This window comes from Pteropus vampyrus, unplaced genomic scaffold (genome assembly GCF_000151845.1).
Source record: "Pteropus vampyrus isolate Shadow unplaced genomic scaffold, Pvam_2.0 Scaffold5, whole genome shotgun sequence".
NCBI classification, from domain to species: Eukaryota; Metazoa; Chordata; class Mammalia; order Chiroptera; family Pteropodidae; genus Pteropus; species Pteropus vampyrus.
The window spans coordinates 17440895-17464809 of NW_011888786.1; the positions used below are offsets into that span (position 1 = coordinate 17440895).

At 38.4% G+C, this 23915-nt stretch overlaps 1 protein-coding gene across 1 annotated transcript in view; it reads left to right on the plus strand.

Annotated features, from left to right (window-relative positions):
* TBC1D1 (TBC1 domain family member 1) overlaps positions 1–23915 on the plus strand; it is a 206518-nt gene that overhangs the window by 98290 nt on the left and 84313 nt on the right. The window contains exons 4-9 of the mRNA XM_023533966.1: positions 1416–1520; positions 2048–2177; positions 7757–7848; positions 12692–12802; positions 19313–19441; positions 20676–20762. Coding sequence (XP_023389734.1) covers positions 1416–1520; positions 2048–2177; positions 7757–7848; positions 12692–12802; positions 19313–19441; positions 20676–20762 — 654 coding nt within the window. The remainder of the gene's footprint in view (positions 1–1415; positions 1521–2047; positions 2178–7756; positions 7849–12691; positions 12803–19312; positions 19442–20675; positions 20763–23915) is intronic.

The window sequence follows — 23915 nt, forward strand, 5'->3', positions numbered from 1 at the left end:
ATATTTTGAATAGTTATTTCTCCTGTACAAAAATTTATAACTTGGTTTGGGTACTAATCATCATTTTTTCTTCTTCCTTAACATACAATAGATAGAGGATGTTTTACGCAGAATATTCTCTTACTTGAGTTCTTTCTTGATAATCTCCTGGGTGTGTTTCATAGAAAGATTTTGGAGAATCTGTCAGTTATAATGCAACTGTGCCAGTGTTACTCAGGATCTTCCTAACAAATATGAGATCACAAAGTTATTGTTATTTTTTTAAACTCTTCTCATTTCCTCACTTCCGTTTTCTCATAATTCATAAGATGATGAAAATCTCATTGTTTTATAATATGATCTACTTTAGGATTCAAAAGGGAATGTTTTTTTCAAAATGTGAAAATAATGATTCTTAATAGATTGACTAGGGAACCATTTACAAAGGAAAAGTTTTTCCAAATCATATTCCCCTGAGAAGTAAGTAACCTCTAGCGTATACTTAATATGCTGTTGGAGAACATCAGTTGACATGCCAGATTATGTCAGTGATTGCCCATTTATTGGAAACTGTTCAATCTGAAAGTGAGATTATCCACAGAATTTTTATCATGAATGGCTGTTATTTCTATTAGAATGTTAATGTTAAATGTTTGCTTTTTCACGTGATAGTTTTATGATCACCCGAACTTCAAGCTATCAGCACTCATATCTTTGCATGTTGATACTCTCAGGAGATACTGACACATTAATATTTATAGACAATGTCTTATCTGTATTAAAGTGCCTCTTTGCTGATACTTTCAAAACAAGTTTAGATATTAACATTGATTAAAAAGAGCTCTTAGGAAACTATGTTGGAGCCCTGGCCTTAATAGCTTATGTTTCTAAGCTTCTCTATATGAGTATAATTTTTGATTCAGTCTTCATACCAGTTTACTTCAATATTTACCTGTTTGTTACTTTAGAAGTTCACATATGTTTTAAATCTTTACTTATAACCTTTGTGTCTGTGTGCGTGTGTTTGCCATGTGTACATGCATTGAGTGTGTGTATTTGTGTACAGTTGTGTTTCTTCATTAAATCTCTGGTCTGCTTTTGATTTTCTAAGTAGTTTGTTTTTTAATACCTAAGAAAAGTTCTCATTTTTTCTGTGTTAGCTTTTTTCCCCACTTCCTTTTAGTACTAACATGAGCATTAAAAACTTTGGTCTTCAGATCTTTTCTTAATATGGGGATAATCAGAGTAACATTTTAGAGGAACAATGTTAATCATCTTTTGGAAGGTATTTTTAGATATTAAAATATCCAGAAAAAATAGTAAGTTTGTAGTGCTCTTCCAAAGGGTGCTGTGTAACTCTTCAGTTGCCTCTCTGGCAGTGGTGCCTCTTTTGGATACAATTCAACTGTCCCTACCTCTTTCCCTGCCTTCAACAGGGTATTAGACACGTGGACCATTTTGGGTTTATCTGCCGAGAATCATCAGGAGGTGGAGGCTTTCATTTCGTGTGTTACGTGTTCCAGTGCACAAATGAAGCTCTGGTAAGCCAGAACGAACAGTTCTTACCTTGAAACCTCATCTACAGGAAATTCCAACCTCACTAATTTTTCTTTCCTTAGCAAAATCTCATAGCCTCATCGACATATCATTATTTGGCTTTCATTATTCATTTGTGACTATTGAATAACTAGTTGGGAGGCATCTGAGACTAATTTGGGTATGCATTTTCAATTTTCATTATTTTCGAAGAACCTGCTCACTTTCACCCTCACTTTTAGCAATTTTAAAATGTCATTTTGGACTTTCAGTCAGAGGAGTTAGCTTTTTCACTCAGTATTTAATTTGTGGTTTTGGTTTTTACCTTATCTCCTTTCAGAACCCTGAGCATCTAGGTAGTATTTCACAGACTGTAATCCTAGCAGATATTATGATTATTATTCGTCAACCTGTGACTAATAGTCCAGAAAACTCTTAAAATACTAAGTCTTTCCACTGAGTTCTGAAATTTCAACCCAGCTCGCTTTAAATTGACTTTCTGCTAGCTACACTCTCTCTTCTCTTTGATCAGGTTGATGAGATTATGATGACCCTGAAACAGGCTTTCACGGTGGCTGCAGTGCAGCAGACTAAAGCGCCAGCCCAGCTGTGTGATGGCTGCCCCCTGCAGGGCCTGCACAAGCTCTGCGAACGGATAGAGGGTGAGTAGGGGCCCCTCTTGAGCTTTAACGTAGCGGGAGTTAAAGGTCCCAGGAAAACTAGATGATCTGTTGAAAGGTTCTGCCTAACAGAGCCTTGCATCATAGTTGCTGAGATTGTAGGTGAACTTCCAACATGCAGTCTGTGTCTTTCATGTGCCAGGTTTGTGCTAGGTGCTCGGGATTTGAAGATGAAATCCCATATCCTCTTCTACTATCTCCCCTCCAAGGGGCTATGAGGGTAGCGGAGGAGTTGGAGGAAAAGGTTACAAAGCCATTCGTGTTGTTAATCAGGGTGGTGTGAGTGGTTAGTCACATTGGCCGCTGTAGAGGGATCTAGTAAGATGAGAACTAAAGAACTTCCTTCCACTAAGTGTCTCAGTTTTCATGAGCAGTTTTAATGGAGTGGAGGGGGCAGAAGACAGGTTGCAGTTGAGGACCAAGTGGGAAAGACTAAAAGAAGTGGTGACTGAGTATGGACTACAGTTTCTGGAAATTTGACTTAAGGAGAAATATAATGTTATGATTTGCAGCATTATTTATTGAGTACTTCAAATGTAGCAGGCACCATGCTGAGTGTTCTTTTCTCACATGTATTCTGATCCATTTAATCCTCACCACATTGTGAGAGGGAAAGGCACTATTTATTTTGTACATCGTCGGGATAAGTAAGTTGAAGATTAGTGACAGCTAAGCGTAAACTAGTGTAAACTAGGAATAGGCTAGTTCAGGAGTGAGCCCCAGGTAGGAAAGCCCCAGCCATTACCTGCCGCCCAAGCTGTCCTCCCAGGAGAAGGCCATCCTGCAGGAAAACCCAGCTGACTTTGCTTTTTACAATTGGAGGGGTTTGAACAAATTCAGAGCCTGAGGGACCACACGGGTCAGACTGGAATGGAGGACATCCCTCCTGAACAGGGCTGGGGAACCTGCCTCGGGCAGGAAGAGAGAAGCTCTCTGTCCCTGGGACAGCAGAAGAGGCCCAGGGGCAAAGGCCGAACCAAGGCGAGGGTGAAGTGGTGGTGGTGTTGCTCCTCAGAGGAAACCGAGAAGTCGAAGGGTTCCTTCCTCTCTCTTCTTCATTTTGCATTTTGTTCCATTTATGGGAGGATTTCTAAAACTTTTTTTTGGCACATGGTTTTTGTGGGGAATCACAGATTTAAGCATCCCATGTTATTGTTAAAAAAAAAAAGAAGATTCAATTGTTTCCCATGTCCCTTTATAAACTCTATTTGTGTAAAGGAAAATTACATTACTATTTAAATCTGATTTCTTTTTTTTTTTATAATGGTGGTAAAAATGTACATAACATAAAATTTATCATTTAAACCTTTTTTAAGTGTACAGTTCAGTGACATTAAGTGCATGCACATTGCTGTGCAGCTGTCACCACCGTCCATCTCCAGTACTTTTTCATCTTTTCAAACTGAAACTTATTAAGCATCAACTCCCAATTTCCCCCTCTCTCCAGCCCCTGGCAATACCATTCTTTCTGTCTCTATGAATGTGACTGCTCTAGGTATTTCATATAGGTAGAATCATACAGTATTTGTCCTTTTGTGTCTGGCTTATTTATTTAGCGTAATGTCTCCTAGGTTCATTCACAGTGTAGCATGTGTCAGAATTTGATTTCTTTTTAAGGATGAATACTATTCCTTTGTGTGTATATACCACGTTTTGTTTTTCCATTCATCCGTTGGTGGGCATTTGGGTTGTTTCCCCCTTTTGGCCATTGTGAATGACGAGGCTGTGAATGGCGCTGAACAAATACCTGTTAAGGTACCTGCTTTGTATTTTTTTGGGAAGATACCCAGAACTGGAGTTGCTGAGATCATATGGTAATTCTGTGTTTAATTTTTTGAGAAGCTGCCATACTATTCTCCATAGTGACTGCACCATTTTATATTCCTCTTGGCAGTATCTCCATGTCCCCACCAACACTTGTTGCGTTCTGTTTTTTATTGTTTGTTTGTTTTTATGATAACCATTCTCATGGGTGTGTGTGATATCTGATTTCTCTTTTTAAATGAAATAAATTGACAATTTTCATCTTAAGGTTCTTGAAGTCTTAGTTTCTGGCATTATAGCTCTCTTTAAAATGAATTAAATTTCAGCTGTGTTTTACTGAGTTTTCCTAGTTGCTACTATTTGCTGATATTATACAAAATATATCTGGGAACAAGAAAAGTTGTGCTTCTACTAGAGAAACCATCTGAGAGGCTCACTAACCCTTTCCTAAATGGTCGTCAAGAGAAAATAAAGGATGACGGCAATGTCCCTTAAAAGCTTATTAAGAAGCCAGCACTGACTTTAGCTTTTAAAATAAAGCAGACCGTGATCTGTAGGAACTGGAAGCGTTTCAAAGTTCCACTTGATAAATCTTTGTTTGATCTGGCTTTCAGAAAGTTATAGCTGAAAAGTTTAATCAGGGTAGAGATTTTATAGCTTTTGTTTTGGAATTATCATTTAATTCATCTTTTTACCTGATAAAATCCAAGCAAAGCAGAAAGCTGTGGTAATGTAAAAACATCCATTAAACAGCATGATCAGATGGCTGGTGAGGGTATGTTTTGCCTACATGATGAGAAGCATTTTTAAAGTACAGTTGGTGCATTATTAGAGGCATTCTTAGGAGGGGAAATGCTGGTTACTTTATGAACAGTTTGAGGCCCCTGCTTTTTGCTATACAGAATTCTAATAAGTAGAATGAAGTGGTTTATTAAAGCTCATTGCACGTTATGGGAACTTGTTGTCTGGCCGAGAACTCTGTAAACTGTGGCCGCAAAAAGAAAGACTTATAGATTGTGTTATGTTAATGGATATAGTGATGCTATGCCCTGGAATGTATGAATTTGAATAAATGCACTGTACATATTAATTACACTGGATACTCTAATGTGCACGTATAACATGTGAGAGGTACAGCCATGCTCAGGTCTGTGTTTGAACTGCGTACCACTGCTGGTAGTAGTTACATAGTATTTCGCTTAAAGATTAGAGGAGCATTTTCAGAATTACTAGAATGAGTTATACTTTCACTAAAAAGAAAAAAAGCAGTTGAACTGAGGTTTTCCTTTGCTCCCTAAGTGAATTTGCCTCTGGCAAAGCCAAGCCATCCATCAGAGCTCCCAAGGCAGCCTCATTAACAACTCGCCTGGAGGGATTGTAGTTCCAGAATGCCCTTGACTCTGGGTACCTTTTTCTGTGTTGTTCTTTGCCTCCCTTTTACCTAATGAATAGATCTGTTGAAGACAGGATCTCTTCATACCTGCTAGATATGAAGAATAGTCTGTATTACTTGATTTCACCTAAGATTGTTAGAAGCATATAATTAATTGAATTCTTCATAGAGCTTGGGGTTTCTCTCCACATGTGAATGAATGTCTCATCAGACAATATAGTACGCCCAAAATAGGATGCTTACGCTGTGTCAGAGACATTGGGAGGATTACTGAAGGCTTCTTTTACTGTAAATTTAAATACTATTTTGATTTAACATGTGAGTAGTTAGTCTAGTCAAATCATCTGTCTCCTGGCTTCTGTGACCTAGCAGCTTGCTGGAAGAGCTCCTGAACTGTGCGCTCTGACAAAACCCATTTATCCTTTCTGCTCTCTTATCCACCTGTGAATTCACTTTGGTATTGAATCCCCATGTGACTCTCTGGATAAAGGGAGTGTTAAAGACTAATCTCTGAACCAGATATGTTTCAAATTCTGACTCTCTCTCTTACTTGGCTGATGACCCTGGACAAAATAAAATACTTCACTTCACCATGCCTTAGTTTCTTCATCTATATGTTGGGGTTACTAAAAATAGAGCCCACTTCTAGGATTATTTTTAGAATTAAATGAGATTATGCATATTGTGTTGAGTGAAGTGGCTCAGCAGTCACTTAAGAAATATTGGCCTTTATTTTATTTTTGTAGTAGCCTCTTAGGGTTTGCTTAGCAAAAAAAAAACAAAAAAACAAAAAAAAACAAAAAAAAAATAAAAAACCCCAAAAATCAAAAACAAAAACAGTGTGGTAGGGAAGAAGGACTTCCGGGATGCTGAGATGGCTGCAGCAGTTTGAATCGGGGCAGCAGCCTCACCTGCTAGGAGACGGGGGCTGTGCCTCAGCTGCAGTCGGTGGTGGCGGAGCTCTGAGGCAGGCTTGGCTGCCGGTTGTTGGCTCCTGATCTTGGACAAGTTACCTGGTTTCTCTAGACCTCAGCAAACTCATCTGTAAAACAAAGGTGTGATTTCCAGGTCCCTGTTCCAAATTCGAGAAGTGTCCTTTCCTGACCATCTTTAGTTGTATAGATGCAGCCACACTGTTCTGCAGCTTCTGGAGAACAAGGCCAAGCCTCTGCCCAGGGTCTCACTCTCGGGAGGAGGAGAAGGGAGTGACAAGTGGATAAGGAGAGGGCTGTCCTTGGAATAAAAGTACAGACGTACCTCGGAGATGTTGCAGTTGGGTTTCAGATTACCACAATAAAGCCAGTATCACAGTAGAACGAGTCACACAAATTTTTTTTTGTTTCCCAGTGCATATAAAAGTTATGCTATATTATATAATAGCATTATGTCTAAAAAAACCCCCAAGGTACGTATCTTAATTAAAAAATGCTTAAATGCTAAGAAATGCTATCCATCATCTGAGCCTTCAGCGAGTTGTAATCTTTTTGCTAGTGGTTGCCACAAACCTTCAATTTGTAAAAAACGCAATATGTACAAAGTACAATAAAGCAAAGTGCAGTAAAACAAAATATGTCTGTAATCTGCAGCCGTTTTTTTCAGGGTAGTTTAGGTCAGTAAATCCTTTCATTCTGAATCTCATCATGTGTAACATTTTTCTCCGGCACCAAGAAAAGACAAAACAAGGTCTGAGCCGTATTTCTGTGGAGAAGGGACTTTCTGAAATATCAGATACTAATGAGCACCAAAATTATGACTATTTTTACATCTTTTTCTCAAAATCCTCTGTAATGGTAACTAAATGGTCTTAAAACTATTAATAAACAGTGGTGGTAAAAGGCAAGTTGTTAGCCACGTGGTTCAGTTTTCTGTGAAGGAGTGTAACATGCAAGAGAAAAATGTTGGTCCGTTTTCAGGTGGGATAGTGGTTGTTCTCCTTAAGAAAAGTTATCAAGTTTATGTGTAAATACTCACAAGAATTTATCATATTCTGAGGACAGCGTTCTGAGCATGTGAGGTATTTTAACATGGAGTGGTGGTGAAAAGTAATTTGGAACCACACAGACCTGAGGTAAGAGTCCACGGTGGTGGTCTTTGGAAATTATTTAAGCTCTCTGGGTCTCAGTTTCCTTAACTGTAAAATGAGGGTGATTGAATCCTCCTCATCAGATTGTTCTGAACATTAAACGAAGTGATGCAGGCTCAATGTTTAAGACACTGCCTGGCACCTGAGGGTGTAACTGAGTCATATTTGTTGTCATCATCATCAACATCATTATTGATTAAAATTTCTATAAAACTTCGAAAGACTGAAGTGGGTGGGTAAGAATGTAAAGGGAGTGAGTAGGGAAGTGTTCACTCTGCCTCAAAACTTTTATCTGTTTTCATCTCTTTGTTCTCTTAATAGGAATGAATCCTTCCAAAACCAAACTAGAACTCCAGAAGCACCTGACAACATTAACTAATCAGGAGCAAGCAATGATTTTTGAGGAGGTCCAGGTACAGTACTAGGTTTTAATTTCCATATGGAAAGAAAAAGCAGCAGCTTACCTGTGAAATGTTATTTATAAAAAAAAAAAAAGAGCAAACCAGAGCCGTCAGAGCCCCGTGAAAGTGGCCCCGGGTGCTTCTAGTTTAAGCTTTTATAGCCCTGTGGAGGGGCGGGGTCAGAACTGCAGAGTCACATCAGGTCTTGGTTTTCATGTGAAAACAACAAAACCGGAGAAGCTCTCCTTTAACAACATTTTAGAATGAGAAGAAGGAAATTATAAAGTGGAAAGAGCCTCAGCCTGGGACAGAATACCGGACTTCTGGTCCCTGAGCACTCGTCTGCTCCGTGGGAACCTCTGCCAGCCCCTTCCCGTTCCGGATCTCAGCCTTAAGTGTGGGACTCAAAGAAGACCATGTTTTATACCTTAAATTGCATATTAATTGTTCCTCCTTTTATTTTTTTGTTTTGAAAATAAATGTCGACGATATCTGCTTAGAGCTGTATATATAATTAATATAGTAAACCTAAACATAAACACAAAACGCAAAACAAGAACCAAGCTCTGGGCTTTCTGCATGAAACCTGGAAGCTCGCTCTTACCCTTGCATTTAGATGCAGCGTCTCTCGGGGAGACCGTACTGCGTGTGCCGGCATGCCTGTAGTCTGTTCATTATGAATCTTTAATGAGCTCATCAAAAATTTTATGTCTGCTGTAGCCCAGGAGCATTTTCTAGGGTTCCCTGGCACTTTTCTAGGGAGGAGAGTACATCAGAACAAAGAATAAATATCTCTTTTTCGGGGGAGAGGAGGAAAGCGGCAGGGGTCTTGCAAATAGAGGAGTCATTAAGCAATACGAGCAGCTCGCGGCTCTCCCTCCATGCTGGGGAGAACCTGTATACTTAGGGCCTGTGATCTCTTTGCTGTTAGTGTGGAAAATCGAAGGATTGTCTTTCTTTTAATCACATGTTGGAGTTCTCTTAATCCCTGTTCTCCTTCCACAGTAGGGTTGGCATGTGTTTACGGAAGGAAAACGTAGGAAGATTTTTTAAATTTCATAAATAGCTGAGAATGTAATTTTCATGATTTTTAATTGCCTTTAAATTTCTTGTTTTCTTCTGACTCAACTTGAGACACACACCACTTTGTTTTTTCTTAAAGGATGTTTAGAGTTCTAAGTACACAGTACCCTGAAACAAATTTAATGGGCTTGGTACTTAGAATTCATAAACAGATAAATGACGGACAGTTCGCTTGTGACTGTTAATACATTGCAGTGAAAACCAGGCCTTTTTTCGTCTGATGCCAGCCCACTTGCTGTCCAGTGCTGTCAAGTCACTTTGGGGAACATCTTTCTAGCAAGCGTAGAAAAGGCATATTCCTCCCCTAATATGAGTTTTCTATTTTATATAGACAGCACTGTGTAGCTTTCCCAAAAACAGTGCAATGAATCAGGATAGGGAATACACAAAATATTTTTCTGCAGCAATGAGAAGTTTCTGAGAAGTAATTCTGAGATTCTCTTTTACCTGAGAGCGTTTTTAGATACCCAGTACGTTATGGCAAAGAGACTTTAGAGAAAAGCAGTGACACCATTTTACTTTTTAAAAATGCATTCAGTTAAAATCTTGGGGCCCAGCCCCTCTGTGTCATTCTAGAAGGCTCTATAAATTTTCGTTTGGTTTGAAGACCACAGGGAAGTCACTGGGTTTGAAAAGACAGCTCATACTTTGTCCTCCATCATTGTAAGCACAGATCTTCCTTGAATGATCTCTTCTTCTGATGGCTTATTGATAGTCTTGTTGAATTATTTCCTCATTGACCATTTGTGGTTTTTATAAAACATTTTATTAAACCAAGTCATTTGTGCCTGCTAATGTGTTTGAAACTCATACGATTCAAAAAAATCATAAAAGAAAAAGGTGGCTTTGCTGTATCATGAGTCTTCTTGTAAATAGGAGGGTTAATATTTTCCTTTGCACGGTCTTTCCTGGAGGGTAGTTTGTTTCTGAAGAACTCTCCAAGGACACATTTTCATGAGAAAAATGTAATTACTATTGAAATTAATGGTGCATGATTACTTAAATTGTTATTAAAACATATATAATTAGTGTTTTGTAAATAAATGCTTAATGTAAAATAAAGTGCAACCCAAACAGAACCCTAAAGAATAATAAATCAGTAATTACCATGCAGATGATGCTGGAGATTATCACTGCTGTGAACAAGCCAACTTTGAGCTCTGAGAGGAGAGCTAGGTGCCAGGCGGCCTTGTGGCCCATTAACCCTTCTCTTTATAAGAGGAGACCCATGATGGGTGACACTGTAAAGCCACATTTTTGTTCACGATCTATTTGAAATGTGAAATTTTCAAACATATCTAACCGGACATATGTGAAGATGACTACTGGGGGTCTCGCTGTCTTCTAATTCTGCTCTGCTACTGGCTGAGGGCGCCAAGTCCGAATCGGTCCCCTCCTGGGTGACCAATTGCTTTTAAGCCGAGGTAGGGCTAGTGAAGAAAATGTCTCAAAATCTAATTCTCTTCATCTGGATGAGGATATTTCAAGGAATGACTTCATATTGAGTAGATAAATCAAATAGATTTATACTCATTAGGAGTCAGTAATGGATTAAATAACATGACTTTTCACAAGTTAAAGATTAATGGTCAGAGGAGTTATTTTTTACTTTGTAAAGAATATATATCAACTTGGACTGGCCATGGTTTTAAAATTATTTCTTACAAGATTTGATTATAATTTTTAAAAAAGATGTCAGAATACAGTTTCAAGGTGAGCATTGCCATTTTGTTTCCTCTAGAGACCGTAGACTTTCTCAGCATTCTGGTGTTCATTAACCAGCATCGGAAATTTGTTTTTGCATTACTTTTACAACCAATTTACAGGCCACTGAGAAGTGAGGTTAAGATACTTGTAACAAAATTGGCTTTGTCATTTAACAGTTACTTGTTTTGTATTGTACTTTTTAAAAATCGAAGCATAACATAACTCTAGAAAAGCACACAAATCAGTGATGTATATAGTTCAATAAATTTTTACTAGGTGAACACAACTGTGCAGCAGGCACCAAGATTAAGAAATAGAGGCCCTTCCGGTCCCTCAGAATCCCCCTCGGTTCCGCCGCAGGTAACCACCGTCCCGTCTTCTGACACCATAGGTTAATATTGAACACAAAAGTTAATTTTTGACTGTCAAGTGATGTTATCCAACTTGATTCCCCGTTATGCTCCTCAGACTTGTCTCGCTGACTGTTTGAATTTTATCAAATTAAATCCCCTTTGGGAAATAATGATTTGCCACTGCAGAGGACGGTGAAGTCACATGGGAGGTAGTGAGGACGTGACACCTTGCTAATCATTTTAACTCAATAGAATGGTGGCCCCTAATCATGTTCAGATATTTTAAGGAAGGACTTATTACTTGACCTTGTATGATACCACGAAAATGTATTTCTCTGCTTTAGTGACTTTCTTCCGTGATGTTTAACGAGCTCTGTGACAGTCTCTGGTTCTCGGCTTTGGTTTTTAATGGGTGACAACTGTGGTAGTACATTTTGCTCAACTGTAGTCTTGTTTTCTGCCCATTCAAAGTTTCTTTGATGTATGTTTTGAAGAAAATATATTAATAATGCTCCTTTTATTACTGTGTTCTTCGCCTGTTTTCATTTTTTGAAATAAGCTATCATGAAGAATTTCTCCAAGAAAAATACACATTTTCTTGTGAAATGGCCCAAAGGTTGAATTAAAGGTATAGGAGAAGAAAGGAAAGGCCAGCCCTCTGGTGCCTTTGCCTGCTCAGAGGCTCCTCACAATTCCTTTCTGCTCTGCTTTCCTGGGCTCTTTTTTATAAAATAGACTATTTTTTTTATATGGGTTTTGTTTAACAGAAAAATCAGATGGAAAGTACAGAGAGTTTCCATCTAAACTCTTACCCTTGCCCTTCCCACCCCCAGCCAGTTTCCCCTATTAACATCTTGCCCAAGTATGTTATATTTGTTAGCACTGATGAGCTAATAGAGGTACATTATTATTAACTAATGTCAGTAGTTTACATTAGGGGTCACTCGGGGAGGTGTACATTCTATTCTATATGTTTCGATAAATGTATAATGGCAAGTATCCAACATTGTGGTATCATCTAGAATTGTTTCACTGCCTTAAAAATCCTCTGTGCTCTGCTTATTCATCTCCCCTCCCCCAAACCCCAGGCAGCCATTGGTCTTTTCACTGTCTCTGGTTTTGCCTTTTTCACAGTGTCATGTAGTTGGAATCATGTAGTATACAGCCTTTTCACATTGGCCTCTTTCACTTAATGATACCCATCTGAGATTTCTCCAGGTCTTTTCATGGCTCGATGACTCTTTTCTTTTTAGTGCTGAATAATATTCCATTGTCTGGATATACAAACACACTTGATGTGTGGAGCCACGACCCTGGGTGCAGGTCCTATTTTCCTTTCCATTTCACTAACCGTAAGAGTTTAGCCATTATGGCTCTTGACCTCTGGGTGTTTACACAGATTTTGTTGTTTTCTCCTGTTTTCAAGACTATTTATTTATTAAATATTTTGAATATGTCACTATCTGATGTGAAATATTTATTTTAGGTATAAGGACATCAGGAGTCAAAAGCTAAATCTGGCCCACTGGCTCCATTGTGTTTCTTTTAAAAAATTATGTCCACTTTTTGGGATCATTGGTGCTCCCTAGTGAGGAGAAGGGTAAAAGCACAAGTTAATGGATGAATGGCCTCTGTTAGCATTTCAAAAGGGATGGTTTAGCAGTTCTGTTGACAAAAATAACCATAATATATTCTCTTTTATTTTTTTAAAGAAATTGAGACCAAGAAATGAACAGCGAGAGAATGAATTGGTTATTTCTTTCCTGAGATGTTTATATGAAGAGAAACAAAAAGTGCACATCCATATTGGGGAGATAAAGCAGGTATGGCATTTTTCTGTCTTCTTATAATTTTACCAGGATACTGTAGAACAATCTCGAGGATTTTATGATGCTCTGAAATGTGTTTTTGTCCTTGTATTTTATTTTGTTACCCATTTAGGGGAAATTTGGGAATACTTAGATTGTGCTTAGAGAAGGTGAGAAATTTCTGTCGGCATCATGGCGGGGGTGGAGCGGTTGTTGTGACAAGAGTACTGGCCTCGAGCGAGCGACAGGAATGGAGTGTAAGAGTGGACACCTCCACGAGGGCCACTTGACTGTGGGGAGCCAGTCTGTCACCTTCCCTTTTTCCTTAGCAGAATTACTTAAAAGTACCCGTAAGTTCTTTGTAATATAAATGCTTTGCGAAGATAAGATAGCTCTACTGACTCATCAGCTACAATGTTAGAGAGCCTGGGTTTTGTGCTATTCAGATACAGAACTTCCATTAATCCCATTTCGCGTAATGGAGGTGCAGGAGCTGCCTGCCATTCCCCACCAAACTGACGCTTTGTCTAGCTTTTCTGCTTGAGGGGTGGCCACCATCAGGTCTCTGCCTTCAAGGAGCTTCCAGTTTGGGATTCAATATACATGGTGCCATGTACTGTTTTCCTTTGTCTTTCAGACTCTGTGTTAAGTCAATTCATAATAACCATTATGGCCTCAAAACGTATACTTTATATTTGAGTTACTTAATGCTCAAAAATCAGTGAGGGATGTTCAAAAACTCCTTAATTTTCCAAAAGTATATTGTATTTTTTTTCAAACACTCAATGCTTCTTCTAAAGGCACTTTAATGCTCAGTTGTGTGCCTCGTCCTGTAAAGAGCCTCTCTCTGCTTTACTGGTAACCTAACCATGGTACAGTTTTACTTGGATGCACACATAGCAACTCTCCCCATTTGATTTCTCCCTTCCAGCCGGCTTTGGCAATCATGTGCCATTCCTGAACTCTTAGAGCTCACGAACTGTGTCCAACAATCTTTTTAATCTCATTAGCTAACTGTAGGGTCCCTTAGCAGTGATGCTAATGCCAGTACACTCTCTGTGCTTTTGGTCTTTGGCCTTTGCGTGTTGACATTCCTGCCTTCCTAGCCTGTACCCTGCCAATAACGTAGGAGTTTTGTACTCCTCCTGTTCACTTTTGGATGGGCCACCCTGCCTGCTTTCAGTTAATTCTTTAGTTCACTTTCCAACCTATTTCTTTTCTTATTTCCATACTTCGCCCCACTTTTTTTGCCACATATAGTTTTTCCCTGTTCTGATTTTTTCCCCCTAACTTGTTCCAACAGGAAATTGATAATTTTGAAATAATTTGTAACTGCTAGAGGGGAATGAAACATTTATGGTGGATGGAAAGTTTTGACCCAAGCGCCAACTCATTTTTATGGAACAGGGTTGTATCTTTATGATTTGGGCATAGATTAACCCAGTGGAGAAACATATTTAATGTTGTTGTTGTTTTTTTTTTTTTCATTTGAAAACATCAAAGAATTTAATGTAAAAGACCTAGCCTCACCACACAGAATTGACATCTGGGCAGCAGTTTCTCTCAAGGTTCCTAAACATTCTGTCACCCAGGAGACTCATGTCTGTGCCTATAAAGAAGTTGCCTTGACCCCCAGCTGTAGTTGGGTGTCTTCCAGGCTGGACACCCTCTCAAGCTTTTCAGAGCAACAGCCACTTAGTAGGTCGATCAGATGGAGCTTGGAGATTCACCCACAGAATCCTGCTCTCAGTGTCTTCTACCAAATAGTTTAACCACATGGAATCCATTACCTTCCTGGTGCACTGAAAATTCCTGGAGTCTTTGAAAATGTATTGACCTAGAGAGAGGTAGAACCATGGCTTTGACAACTTCTGTGGCCACTGGCCTCCAAAGTAGACAGAGGCTCAGGGCTGCTATTCTCTGAGCCAGTGGTGATGCCGTATGTGTTTTTTAAAGACTAACATAGTATTGAATAGCTGCCAGAGGAATCATTTTCATAAAATGGGAAACAAACTGAATGTGTTCTCTGATCTTGTGGACAAGGATTCACTTTGGGCAAAGACCTATAATTTAATAAAGTTAGGGGGTATCATGTTTTAGTCACTGGACATATTACCTCTACTTGTATTCACAGAGATAATGCAAAAATTAATAATGTCAAATCAACTGCCACTTATTGAATGTTTGCCATTGTACCAGATATGGTTCTAATTCTTTACGTGAATTATTTCATTTCTTTGAGGTGGGTGGTAGAATAGCGATGTTAGAGACAAGGACCTGAGGAGCACAGATCAAGCAGTTTGTTAGGTCCTGGTGGAGCCAATATGCCCGATGTCTAAGGACATTATCTTAACCGTGCTTTTTAGGAGATTAACAAAATTTAATGTTATATAACTACCCATTGATTTGCCTGCCTCCATTTTCCAGTAGGATAAGTTTCTCTTTTTTTTTTTTCCTGACATTTTGTTATGAAAAATTTCAAACATACAGAAAAGTTGAAAGTTACAAACTGAGCACTCATGTACCTACCATTCAGATTATACCATTTTTAACATTTTGTTATATTTGCTTTTCCATTTATCTATCCATCTATGATTCCACCTACTTTTGATGCCTTTTAAAGGAAGTTTCTGATATCAGTACTCTTTTTCCCTAAACATCGTTAAGTAGAATTCAGTATTTGTTCACCAAATTTTTTAGATAAAATTTACATATTTGTAAGTTGCACAAATCTTGGGTGTACCATTTGTTGAGTTTCGAGGACTTTGTACATTCAGGAAGCCCAAACCCCTATCAGAGTTAGAGAGCATTATCCATCATGCCAGAAGGTGCCCCCATAACCCCTTTTCCAGTCAGCCCTCACCACTTTTTTCCCCAGACAACTATTTTAATTTCTTTCACCATTGATTAGTTTTGCCGGTTCTAGAACTTTTTATTAATGGAATCATACAGTTTGTGCTCTTTTAGCTCTGTTTTTTTTTTTTCCACTTAGAATAATGTTTTTGATATTCATCCATGTTGCTACTTATATCAATAGTTTGTTCCTCTTTAGTCCATTGTATCAATACTACAGTTTTTCTCCATTTTCCTTTTGATGGTACTAGTTACTATGAATAAAGCTGCTGTAGATACGTTGTGACACCATAGGGTGGTGGGTTCTGAACTAAGAACTTCAGTGTAGCAACAGAATTCAAAACTTGGCTCCAAACCTTCATGTTTAGAGTTCACCCATGTCTTGTGAGATGGGCAATATGACGACTGCAGTACCATTCACTCTGGAACCCAAATTAGAAGCTTTTCTAGGAACCAGTATCATCTTCAAAGGAGAAACTTCTTGGTGCTTATTTTACAATAAACAAGGAATACGATATTTTCTAAACATGAATTATTTCCTAAATGTGAATTGTTTTCAAATTATATTTGAATTATGATAGGCATAGAAAAGAATCTTATTAGATGGTGGTGGAGAGTAGAGGAAATACTGAAGTCTGTACTGAGATTCTTATGGCATGGTTTAAAAAAGGAAAACAAGTGTAGTTTTCTTCAGCCTGTGTAAGATCTACGCACAACTAGTCTTTTAGCTAATACTTTCTTTATATATCAAAAGAATCAATTCTAAATGCTTCTATTTTATGAAAACTTTTGGTGCGAGTTTGCAAACAAATCCACAGCTTATTAATTTTAGAGTGAACTGGTGTTGGGTCCAAGGCAGCCCCATGAGGGCCCTTTGTAGACAATTCCCTTTGCTGCTACGAGTCAGGACGGGCTCTTATTCTTGGTAAATGATTGCACAGGATCAATTGCAACTGGTAGGGCACCTACCTGTGATGTGTAATGTTTATTAGCAGGCACTTAGTATTTGCTGAGTGTATCTGTTAACTTCCAGTGTATGTTTCCCATGGACTTGCCTGGCGATCATTGCAAATGCACTCATTCCTTAGCAGGCAAGTATGAAGTGTCCAGAGTATGTTCAGTGTACTTTCTGAAAACACAAAGATAAATGATAGTCTACCTTCTTGAAGTTCTAAGCTAAGTCATTGTTTTAAGGCATGCTCTAATTATCATAGAAGTAAAACTCTCGATGAATGGACAAAGCCTAATGCAGCTCTTACCAGAACCTTTTCTTTCACTTTTATGCTTTGAAAAATGTATAACACTCATTGGCGAATTAAGATTTTATTATTTCAAAGAAAATGTAAAGTCTTTGACCAGCAAACAACTGAATAAAATAGAAAATGCTTAATCACAGTAGGAATTAGGGGAAGTCAAAGTAAGAGGCCTCTATACCTATCAAATTGGCAGAAATTTTAAAATCTGATGATGCCACGTAAAGATAAGTTCTCATGCTGATACTGCAAATATGAACTGTACTATTTAGGGAGAGAAATTTGACAGTTTCTGATACAGCTGAAGATGCACAGATCCTGTGACCCAGCAAGGACATTTCTAATTATTTACCTTGCAAAAAACTTTCATATATCACACCGATGTTCATAGCAGCATTATTCACAGTGGCATGGAAGCAACTGGAGTGTCCTACAACAAACGATTGGATAAAGAAGCTGTGGTACATGTGTACAATGGAACATTACTCAGCCATAAGAAGAGATGAAATACTGCTATTTGTGACATGGGCGGACCTTGAGATAATCATGCTAAGTGAAATAAGCCAGACAGAAAAAGTTGGAAACCACATGATATCACTAATATGTACAATATAGACCTAAAAGCAACAAACAAACAGTACAAAAAACAGAGACTCATGGACATGGACATAGACCAGTGGTTACCAGAGGGTGGTGGGGAGGGTGGAGGGAGGAGGTAGACGAGGTAAAAGGAGTCAAATATGTGATGACAGAAAGAAATCTATGAGAGGGGAACACACAATGCAATGTATATATATATGCCTTCCTGTTGAATTGTACACCTGAAACTCAATGGATTTTGTTAACCAATGTTACCATAATAAAAGTAAATTAACATAAGCTCCTGAAAAATTTCACATGTGATGAGGAGCTGTGTACCAGAGAGGTTACTGCAGTCTTCTTTGTAAAAGCAAAAAAAGGAATCAATGTTTAACAACAGGAATATGAAGTTGTTACAATTGAATAGTGAAATACAACACCCTGGTTTAAGTTGAGTGAATCAAAGAACATTTGTCAACATGAATAAATCTTAAAAACAACATTGAAAGAAAAAAGCTAATTACAGAAGGATATGTACAGGATGATATGTTCATTTAAAGTGTCAGGTACATATAAACCAACATACATGTGTTATGGATACATACATATATAAAAGTACAAAATATGAGTTGATATGATAAACATCAAAGTCAGGAGAGAGGTTATTTCTACCGATGGAAAAAGAATGGTTCCAGGAAACTTGAACTATGTCTCATGTGTTCTATGAAAAGTAGAAAGCAAATAGAATAGCTAATAATCACGATAGCTTTTATTGAGAGTTAAGTGTGTTCTGAGTGCTTTAACGTGTATTAATTCATTTAAATCTCATAACTGCTCTGTGAGGAAAGTTCGTGATGCATCCTCAGTCTGCAGGTGGGGGACTAAGAGAAGCAGCAGGTAATGCCCTGCCCATGGCCACTTTGTTTGGGAGCATCAAAGAAGCATCTTACCTGGGCATTGAGCTCCATAGCCCATGCTCCTCGCTGTTCTCAACACCCACAAAATGTTAACTTGGCCAGAGGGAAGGGGGCGGAGTTATGTGAAGCAGGTAAAAATTTATAGAAACGGGAAGCAGTTTATCTAGAGGATTTTTTAAAAAAAATATGCCTCTGTTAATAAGTAACATTAAACTTTATTTAGTGGTTGGCAAACAAAACTATTAGTTGTCATTATGGTCAGTTAAAGGAGAGAAGCTTGGTGGCAGAGGAGAATGAAAGGGGTGATGAATACAACAAGTGGGAGAGAGGAAAGAGTGGAGCTCTAACGAAAAGAATGAAGGGATTAGCAGTGGCAGAGAGTATGGATTCTTCAGTTGATAAGTTAATTTTGTTTTAACTCTATGAAATGCCCCAAAGGTAAGTTGTTACTTTACTTTGAAAAACTAATCATAGCTACCTTTGTACCAGAAGCTGTGCTCACTGCTTTACTGGCTTTACCTGTTTTAATCTCACAATACAGTGTTAGGATTAGATCTTGAGATTAGGCTCAATTTACAGAAGAGGAAATTGCAGTCCAGAGAAAGTAACTTGCACAAGATCAGTTAGTGAATGATGGATTTCCGATCTGACTGCAGAGCCCTGCTCGAAACTGCTTTGTTAACTAATTGGTTTCCAAGCACATTTCTTTATTTCATTTAGAGTACACAAAGCAACTCTTTGAGGCAAAATTATTTCCTGTACTTGCAGCCATGTCCCTGAAGAGCAGGTCAGTTTAGGTCGCATATAGAATAGTGGCCTGGGATAAAAATGGTACATTCTAGAGATTTTTCCATTCCTTAAAAAAAAAAGAAGAAACGAAGGACATTGTAAGTGACTTGACTTTTCATTTTTTTACTTTTTAGACATCACAGATTGCAGCGGAGAATATTGGAAATGAATTACCATCTAGTGCCACTCGGTTTAGGCTAGATATGCTAAAAAACAAAGCTAAAAGATCTTTGACAGAGTCTTTAGAAAGTATTTTGTCCCGGGTGAGTAACATAATTTCTCCTGATTTAAGTTAAATAACTTTGTAAGAGATTCTGTTTGCTTTTATTCCCATCAGTGCTCATCATAAAGTATAGAAGGGTGAAATCTTTTGTAATGTCTTCTCAGCATTAGAACGATGTTATCTGCACTTTAAATTCCATTTTTAACTTGGCCTGGGTCAAAAAAAATTCTCTACTCTTTTGTATTATACGATATCCCTTTTGTTGTTGTTGTTTATTGGCTAGTTTTTTTATTAAGGCACAGATTAGATACACTCAGGTGTGAGTTTGGTTCCCTAGCATCACTAGGTACAACTTAAAAATCCAGTTATTTTTTTGTCCCTGGAACTCTCTGTAGTAGGGCCAGTAAACTATAGCCCTCAGGCCAAATACCACCCACCTTCTATTTTTGTAAAGCTTTACTGAAACACAGCCACATCCATTCATTTACCTGTTGTCTGAGGCTGCTTTTGTGCAGAGTTGAGTAGTTGCCACAGACACCATATGGCCCACAAAGCATGAGAGATTTGTTTTCTGGCCCCTTATGGAAAAGTTTACAGACTGAACCTCTACAGGAATAACAAAGCATACAAATGCACCAATCTGGGAGTTCTTTAAGAAATTACACCCCCAACCCCAGTGAGTATAGATACTCTTGAAATCAAAGTTGCATGCCTTTCTAGAGCTTGCAATATCTTCTTATAGTTCTTTTTGATTTCCTGACACGCTCCATTTAAAACACATGCTGTATTTTTTTAGTTAAATTTTATTTTGTTTGAAGATGTTTCTGAGAATCTTGCAGCATCTTTAGAGATAATTAAAAACATTCCATTTATAAAACCATGGTTGGGGTGGCTGCCTTCGAGAGCTCCCAAATGGAGAGAATATTGTTTGAGTGTCATACAACTGGCAGGTTAAGATGACTTAAGACTTGGGAAAGAGTTGTTGGGCACACTTACCTCTGTACTTGCTTTTCTTCATAGAGGAATTGTCTCTTCTTCCTGCCTATTAAACCTCCCAGCTGACTAATCCATAGGGTGTTTCGAAGCATTGAGGTTGATGTGTTATAAAAAAAAAAAAAAAAAAGACAAATGTTGATGTCTTAATGTACATGTTCGCAGCAGCATTTCTCAGTAGCATTTTTCCTAAGCTTATTTAAATAAGCCAAGATGCTTCTGGCTGATGTTTTTGCAGAAACCTCAGGGATCATGACTCAAACTGCCTTTTCTTTATGCAGGGAAATAAAGCCAGAGGCCTTCAGGAACATTCCACCACTTTGGATCTGGACAGCTCCGTGTCTAGCACATTAAGTAACACCAGCAAAGTAAGCACATTTTTCTTTATATGGCACCCTGGAGAAACTAGCAAATTGGTCTTGCTCATCTCCTATCTACAAAACCTATCTAAAAGGACAAAAGAGGCCGCATTTTTACAATCATGAAATTTTGGTGCTTCCAGACTTTGCGGTGCCTGTGGAGGGCTGGTCATGTAGTTATACGTAACAAAGCAGATGGCCATTCCATAAACAAAGAAATGAGATAAAAATTTTAGACCACTGAGATCTTTTAAAAAGCCACCAATGGATTTCTTCCCCAAGTATATTTTCCAGTATTAAAAATAATTAAAATTGGGAAAACCTCAAAAGTAGGTTTGTGAATTCTGTGAATATGCAACTTAAATTCCCGAGACGTATTTCACTCTCTGGCTGCTCTATGACGTGATTTCAACATTGCTGTTTTTTATAAATGAGCACCTAGGCTCCAGCCCTCACATCTGCCACCAAGCACAGCTTGGTGACAATGAGCTAGCCAGTGGGTTCCCTTTGGTAATGAACCTGTGTCTCTGTCCTTGTTTTAATTTCTTGCTTTCTAGACATAGAAGAATATTTAAACTTGGTTAGTTCTGCTTTTTAGCCACCAAACTGTGGATTTGGGGTTTTGCACTGGGGAGTTCAGCCTTCCTTCTGCTACCAGAGTGCTTCAGATGCAAGAAAAAGGGAATTTGGGAGGCGGCCAGCTCCATACCACATCCCTCCTGGGCGTGTGGCTTTCAGAGTTTGTAGACCAGTAACCAACAGCAAGAAACATTTACCATTGCAAAATGGTTCACATACACTTAAATACGCACACAAAATTAAGCTAAAATTTCACAAATTTACAGTATTAACTATAAATAACATGTGATATGTACTGGTATTTCCTGTTCTATTTTATTTAAATAATGTTCATGGCAGACTACTAAGTTGATATCACTGCCTACTGTGTTATAGTCTACAGTTTAAGAAACACTACCTTAGATGAGTGCTTCTTAAGTTCTGAGGTGCCTCTTTAATGGAGGTTCGGGTTAAAATGCAGATTCCGATTCAGTAGGCCTGAAGAGAGGCCTGAAATGCTGACAGGCTCCATGTGAGGTTGATGCTGCTGCTCTGTGGACCCACTTGGGGGAGTGAGGTCCTAGACACCAGTCTTCTGAATATGATTTTCCAAGTTAAAATCTAGTGGAATGTAGCGCTTTCTGCCTTCCATCTAGCTCGTGATTCATTTCAAGTTTGGAAACATTATGGTTTATCTGCTGTGTGCAGATGACCAGGACAGAGCCTCTGCCCTATAGGAACTTGCCTGGAAGGAGAGAGATGACAGATCCAAAAGTAACACCAGCATCAAGTAGAGCGTGGTAGGAGCCCTAAGAGTTTGAATAGGAGACGGTGGTAACCTAGTGGTCCCAGGAGCAAGAGAAAGGGGAGTTATTTTTGGTCAGTGGAACCAGAAAAATCTTGGGGAGGGGGCAATGATGCTTTTGGATTAAATCTTGAAGGACGTATAGGAACTACATCTGTGAGTGGACAGGGAAGAAGGCGTTTTAGATAGATCTGTGCACATAAAGATGCTGTGTATAAGTCATATCAGGTGACTTCTCTAGTAAGACTTCTGCTTGTTTTAAAATTTTTCTCCAAAACACAAATCTAGGCATATACACATAGCTTGAATTTATATGGTAATTTTAAGAGAAAGGCACCTTTTCAGAAATCACCTTTGTGTATTGGATGTGTATCTTTGTATGGACTCATATATCTTTTTTCATCCTGAGTTCGAGAAACTGTTGTAAAGGTACACATTTTATACAGTTGGATCTCTTCCAGTAAATCGATCATCTTGCATAGAAGCTGAACATTTGAGTGGCCCTTTCAGGTGTATGATTAAGCTAAGGGTTAGCTCTTTCACATAATTTGGAGGGTTGTTAATGAGAATTGAGATGAACAGGTTTGTGTGATCAAGATTGTTTGCTGTGATGTATTGTCTTAGACAAATTTTTAAATCCTTAAAAGAATCTTTGAAACTGTACAATCCTGAAGAATAAAAAAATTCAGCTATGTTTAGAGTAATTAACATTTCATAATGTGCTGGAAATTAAGCTTTTCCTCTCTAATGCCTACAAAATTAAGTGTATATAACCTCTTCTCTCAATAAACATAAATTTAATTTTTTAAAATTAAAATCCTTAATACCTGTCATCTACAACAGTGGTTCCCAACCTTTTTGGTGCCAGGGACTGGTGCTCCTGTGAGACTCTAATGCCTGATGTTCTGAAGTGGAGCTGAGGCGGTGATGCTAGTGCTGGGGAGCGGCTGCAAATACAGATGAAGCTTCACTCACTGGCCCACCACTCACCTCCTGCTGTGCAGTGCAGTTCCTAATAGGCCATAGACCAGTACCGGTCTGCAGCCTGGAGGCTGGGGCCCCCTGATCTAAAAGGCACTCAACTATATAGCAAGTAAACAGATAAAATTTAGATTTTCCAATCTACCATTAGATATATTCATTCTTTTTTACTCTTTTCATGTTGATTTGTTTATACCTTCTAGCAATTTCAGTAGAGACAAGCTGGTACATTTCCTTTTATTTTATATTTTCTGATTTGAGAAAATATATTGGCCACCAACCAAATCCTGTGTGCAGCGTTAAGCATTGGCTTGCAGGAGTGATAGTAGTTCATGCCTTTGGAAAAGTATGCATCTTGAAAGCCTGCGACATTAAAATATTGTCATGATTCTCAACAGATACTTTTGCATGCCCACTCAGTAAGTTCATTGAGTACCTAACAAAAAATAACATTTGTATAATGTTTTACAGTGAACAGAGTACTTTCTGTTATATTATCTTGCTTAGTTCTGAAGCCCAGTGAGATAAATTTTCACTATACCCTTTTACAGATGAGGAAACTGAGGTGTAGAAAGAAGCTGATTGGCCCTGAATCGTGGCAATAAATGCCTAGAGAGAGATTTTCCATATTCTGAGGATAATATAGGATATAATTTTTAACCCTCAAGATTGCCAAGTTAAATCTTAACAGTAAAACAGATTCAGAGAGAGCCATAAAATGCGGGTATAACATATATGAACACACTTGGCAGAGAGAAAGAACTCGATTTGTTTAGACAGTGCAGGCAAGTTATCCAACACTCATTATACTTCTTATA